Below are 5,146 nucleotides of genomic sequence, written 5' to 3'. Positions count from 1 at the left end.
CCTGACCCCCTCCTCTCCCTCACAGGCCGCGGGCTGAAGTCTCACGCCTACATCCACAGCGTCCAGTTCAGCCACCACGTCTTCCTCAACCTCCACACCCTCAAGTTTTACTGCCTCCCCGATAACTACGAGATCATCGACTCCTCGCTGGAGGACATCACAGTGCGGCGGGGGGTTCTGAGCTGCCCTGGGGGGGGTTCAGCTTCGTGTCCCCCCCAGTTTTCTGACCCTGTTTCTCTCCTGCAGTACGTGCTGAAGCCCACCTTCACTGCGCAGCAGATCACCAACCTGGACAAGCAGGCCAAGCTCTCCCGTGCGTACGACGGCACCACGTACCTGCCCGGCATCGTGGGGCTCAACAACATCAAAGCCAACGACTACGCCAATGCTGTTCTCCAGGTATCGCCGGGGTTTGGGGGGGCTCCAGGGTTCATTTTTGGGGTGAAAAACCCCCAAACCCCACTCCTGGGGCTGGCAGGGATGTTTCCCGACTCCTCTTCCTCAGGCTTTATCCAATGTCCCGCCATTGAGGAATTATTTTTTGGAAGAGGAGAACTACAAAAGCATCCAGCGCCCGCCCGGCGACATCATGTTCCTGCTGGTGCAGCGCTTCGGGGAGCTGATGCGGAAGCTGTGGAACCCCCGGAACTTCAAAGCGCATGTCTCACCCCACGAGATGCTGCAGGCCGTGGTCCTCTGCAGCAAGAAGAACTTCCAGATCACCAAGCAAGGTGAGGAACAGGGTGGGATGGTGGGGGGATGCTGGATCCCCCCCCCCCCCCGACCCTGGTTCTGATTTACTCTCTGGTTTGTAGGGGATGGGGTGGACTTCCTCTCCTGGTTCCTGAACGCGCTGCACTCGGCCCTGGGCGGCACAAAGAAGAAGAAGAAAAGTGAGCGGAGGGCAATGAAGGCCCTTGGGACACCCCCTCGGGTGATGCTCGTCACTCCTGGTGCCCCCCTGCAACATCCTTCTGTCCCCGCAGCCATCGTCACCGACGTCTTCCAGGGCTCCATGCGCATCTTCACCAAAAAACTGCCTCACCCGGATCTGGTGAGTACATGGAGGGGCAAAGCGGGGGGTTTCTTGGCCCCATGGGGGTCTGCAAGTCCCCCCCTCTGAGCCCCATGTCCCACAGCCAGCCGAGGAGAAGGCACAGCTCCTGCAGAATACCGAGTACCAGGAGATGATGGTGGAATCCACCTTTATGTACCTGACGTTGGACCTTCCCACCGCCCCACTCTACAAGGACGAGAAGGAGCAGCTCATCATCCCCCAGGTCCCCCTCTTCAGCATCTTGGCCAAATTCAATGGCGCCACCGAGAAGGAGTACAAGACCTACAAGGAGAACTTTCTCAAGCGCTTCCAGCTCACCAAGCTGCCTCCCTACCTAATCTTCTGCATCAAGCGCTTCACCAAGAACAACTTCTTCGTGGAGAAAAACCCCACCATCGTCAACTTCCCCATCACGTGAGTGGTGAAGACCCCTTGGGTGGGTGCTTGGGGTCGCTGTCTCCCTTTCCCTGTGCCCCATTGGGGGCTTGAAAGCATCTGGGGGGGGTGTAAGCACCTAGAAGGGATTAGTAAGCATCTAGAGGGAATTAGTAAGCATCTAAGAGGGGTTAGTAAGCATCTAGGGGGGCTTAGTATTTGGGGGAGAGTTGTAAGCACCTAGGAGGGTTTTGGAGGCATCTGGAGGGGTTTGGAAGCATCCAGGAGGGGTTTGCAGGCATCCATGGGGGTCTGGAAGCATCTGGGGGGGGGTTGTGGGTGGTGTAGGGGTTCCTCTGGGGTTTGGGCGCTAGTGATGCCCAGTTGAGGGGTGTTGGGTGCTCCGGGGGTGTCCCACAGGAACGTGGACCTGCGGGAGTACCTGTCGGAGGAGGTGCAGGCAGCACACACCAACACTACCTACGACCTCATTGCCAACATCGTGCACGATGGGAAACCCTCCGAGGGCTCTTACCGCATCCACGTGCTGCACCACGTGAGTGTCCCTTGTCCCTGGTGGGGGGGGGGTGTGACAATTGTGGTGACCCCCCCGCGGTGTCACCTCTGTCCCCTCCCATCCCCTCACAGGGCACCGGGAAGTGGTACGAGCTGCAGGACCTGCAGGTGACCGACATCTTGCCACAGATGATCACCCTCTCAGAGGCGTACATCCAGGTGAGGGGCTTTGCTGAGCAAGGGGGGGGTCCCGGGGGACGCTTGTCACCCCCCCAAATTGTCTCCTTGCCCCACCTTGACCCCCTCTTCCCCGCTCTGCCGCAGATCTGGAAGCGGCGCGAGGAGGACGAGACGAACCAACAAGGCGCCTGAGCCCCTCAGGGACATCCACAACCTCCCCTGGGCGTGCCTGTTCCCCCCTCAGGGGCACCCACAGCCCCCCTAAGAGCACCCATAGCCCCCCTGGAGGCACCCACAGCCCTCCTTGCCCCCAATTAAAGGCCACCCTATGTATTTTTGTAACCGTTTTCCGCCTTTGCTCTTCTTTTGGGTGCAGGGGGCGTCGTGGTTTTCACAGCTTCTGGGAGGTGTGAAAACCTGCCTGCTTTCTGAGAAAGCTGCCCCCCCTCCGGCCCCCGCACCCTGTCACAGGGCCCCCGCTGCACCCCAAAACACCCCGAAAAATTGAGGACGCTGAGGCAGGGCAGTATCCAAGCTTTATTTGGGGGTTGGGACTGAGACACGGGGCAGGGGGGCTCCTTGTGCCCCCCCACTTCTACACCCAGACGTGCTCCTGGCAGTGCTGCAGGGCCTGGGGGAGAGCAGAGCGGGGTGAGTTGGGGGGCAAGGCGGGCGCCAGGCCCCCCATCTTTGTCCCCTTTGTTGTCGTCGTCATCCCCCCGCCCTTGTCCCCAACTCACCTGGCAGCGGCGGGCGGCCTTGGGGCTGGAGCACCAGTAGGTTGGGCCCAGGGCACAGGGTCCTGGGTTTGGGGACAGCGCGGGGAGGGGGTGGCCCGGTCCCAGGTCCTGCAGGGTGGGGACACAGGTGTCAGAGGGGTGCCCTGGTACCCCCCTCCAGGGTGGGGACACCCCCGGGAACCCCCTCCCCAGGGCTGTGAGGTCCTCAGTGCGTCCCTTGGGGCTGTGGCACTCTCAGTGCCCCACCTTGGGGGGGGTCCTGTACCTGGTGGCACCCCTGAGCGTGTCCCCTGGGGGCTGTGACACCCTTGGGGACCCTGGCATGTTTTCTGGGGGTGTGACGCCTTTTGGGGACCTTGCTGTGTCCCATGGGGCTGTGACACCCTGGGACATATCCCTCGGGGCTGTGACACCTTGGAGGGTGTCCCCAGGGGCTGTGACACCCCAGGACTTGTCCCCGGGGGCTGTGACACCCTTTGGGTCCCTGGCATGTCCCCTTGTGTCTGTGACACCCTGGAGCACAACCCTCAGGGCTGTGACACCCTTGGGTGCCCTGTCATGTCCCCAGGGACCATGCCACCACCCGCCCCCCCCCGCAGGCACGTCCCCAGCCGCTCATCTAGCGGTGCCACCCCCACCCTCGCCACCCAGTGCCACCACGGCCACCCGGTCACCCCACTCACCTCGGTGCCGGCACAAGCAGCTGGCGAGGCCGCGGCAGCCCCGAGGGTCTGCCGGGGAGGTGACAAAGGGGCGTAACCATCCTCGGGGCCGCAGGTAAGGAGCAGGCGACAGAGCAGGCGGGGGGCCAGGCGCCCCAGCACCCCCTCCACCAGCAGCACCCCGTACCGCTGCACCAGGCACTGGCACGCGCCCACCACCACCACCGGCAGCACCCGGCATAGCTTTGTTGCCGCCTCCGCCACCGCCTCCTTGGGGATGGCAGCCTCGGCGCGGGCCAGGAAGGTGCGGCACAGCCAGCACAGCGGCAGCGGTATGGGCAGGGCCTTGCTGGCGGCGACCTGGGGACAGGTATTCACTCTGGAGACTAATGGTGGGGCTGTAGCCATGCTTGCACCCACAGAGAGACCTATAGGTTCCCAGCCGTGGCCGTGCTTATGCCCGTGTAGGTGCCCACAGCGATGGCCCCAGGGCTGCCCGTGTTCATGGCGCGTAGAGGCCCTTAATGATGCCCATGTGAATACCCGTGGGCGTGCCCCTGTAGAAGCCTATGTAGATGCCCCCATAGATTCCCATAATTATGCCCACGGAGATGCCCATGCCTGTGCTGGTGCCCCCGGGCACCCACCGCCCCCAGCCCTGAGGACCTGTACCTGCAGGCGGGTGCTGAGCGCCCCAAGCGGGGGCATGGCTGGGGCACCCCCCGGCTCTCCCGGGCACAGCTCCAGGTGGGCGCAGATGGCTGAAGGCTTCTGGGGGGCAGGGTGAGGGCACCCAGCGTGGGGCACCCCGCACCCTGAGGTGACCAGGATGGCACAGTGCCCCCAGCACCCGTAGGTGTCCCCGGATGGACAGTGGCCCCAAGCACCCCGAGGTGACCCAGATGTCACGGTGTCCCAAACCCCAGATGGCACCCCCTGGTACCCCAGTTGGCATGGTGTCCCCAATCCCCCCAGCACCCTGAGGTGTCCCCAGTTGGCATGGCGTCCCAGCACCCCAAGGTCTCCCCAGATGTCATGATGTCCCCAATCCCCCCCCAGCACCACCAAGGTGTCCCTGATCCCCCCAGCACCCTGAGGTGTCCTCAGCTGATGTGGTGTCCCCGATCCCCCCAGCACCCTGTGCCATCCCCATCCATCTGCCACAGCACCCATGGGTGCCCACTCACAAGGTGCCCCTCGAGGTCGATGAGGAGGAGGCTGAAGTACTCATGCACCAGGTTCTGGCAGGGTGGCACCATGCTGGGCACCGGCAGTGCCGCGCACTCCCGCCGCAGGAACCCCTCCACGGCTGCCTGCGCCCACAGCCACCATAGCACCTGCGGCAGCACCCACGGTGGCCACCCCATGCCCACCCCCCATCCCCACAGGCACCTTGGTGGCCGACTCGTTCGCCATGCGGGTGAGTAGGGTGACAATCTGCTGGCAGTCGGCGCACACGTCCTGCGAGAGGTGGCACCGGGCACGGGGATGTGAGACATGGGGATGCAGGGACGTCTGATGTGGGGATGTATGGCGTGGGGTGTGGGATGTGGGGAAATGAGCTTGGGGACGTAGGGAGATATGGCATGGGAACGTATGGCGTGGGGGAATGGGGA

The 5,146-nt window shown here is 63.4% G+C and overlaps 3 protein-coding genes across 3 annotated transcripts in view; all 3 read left to right on the top strand.

The window, feature by feature from the left end:
* USP39 (ubiquitin specific peptidase 39) overlaps positions 1 to 2,444 on the top strand; it is a 7,046-nt gene extending 4,602 nt beyond the window's left edge. The window contains exons 4-12 of the mRNA XM_010562930.1: positions 17 to 162; positions 247 to 399; positions 506 to 731; positions 816 to 893; positions 987 to 1,054; positions 1,140 to 1,471; positions 1,853 to 1,988; positions 2,081 to 2,167; positions 2,273 to 2,444. Coding sequence (XP_010561232.1) covers positions 17 to 162; positions 247 to 399; positions 506 to 731; positions 816 to 893; positions 987 to 1,054; positions 1,140 to 1,471; positions 1,853 to 1,988; positions 2,081 to 2,167; positions 2,273 to 2,320 — 1,274 coding nt within the window. The 3' untranslated portion in view covers positions 2,321 to 2,444. The remainder of the gene's footprint in view (positions 1 to 16; positions 163 to 246; positions 400 to 505; positions 732 to 815; positions 894 to 986; positions 1,055 to 1,139; positions 1,472 to 1,852; positions 1,989 to 2,080; positions 2,168 to 2,272) is intronic.
* GCK (glucokinase (hexokinase 4)) overlaps positions 1 to 5,146 on the top strand; it is a 251,262-nt gene that overhangs the window by 162,497 nt on the left and 83,619 nt on the right. The gene's annotated exons all lie outside the window — the stretch shown is intronic.
* Positions 4,945 to 5,146, top strand: part of MRPS24 (mitochondrial ribosomal protein S24) — an 8,118-nt gene continuing 7,916 nt past the window's right edge. The window contains exon 1 of the mRNA XM_010562928.1: positions 4,945 to 5,020. Within this exon, the coding sequence (XP_010561230.1) occupies positions 4,945 to 5,020 (76 nt within the window). The remainder of the gene's footprint in view (positions 5,021 to 5,146) is intronic.

The sequence above is a fragment of the Haliaeetus leucocephalus genome, unplaced genomic scaffold (genome assembly GCF_000737465.1).
Source record: "Haliaeetus leucocephalus isolate CR32 unplaced genomic scaffold, Haliaeetus_leucocephalus-4.0 Scaffold162, whole genome shotgun sequence".
Lineage (NCBI taxonomy): Eukaryota > Metazoa > Chordata > Aves > Accipitriformes > Accipitridae > Haliaeetus > Haliaeetus leucocephalus.
The sequence above is the reverse complement of the archived record's forward strand: the minus strand, read 5'-3'. Positions and strand labels throughout refer to the sequence as shown.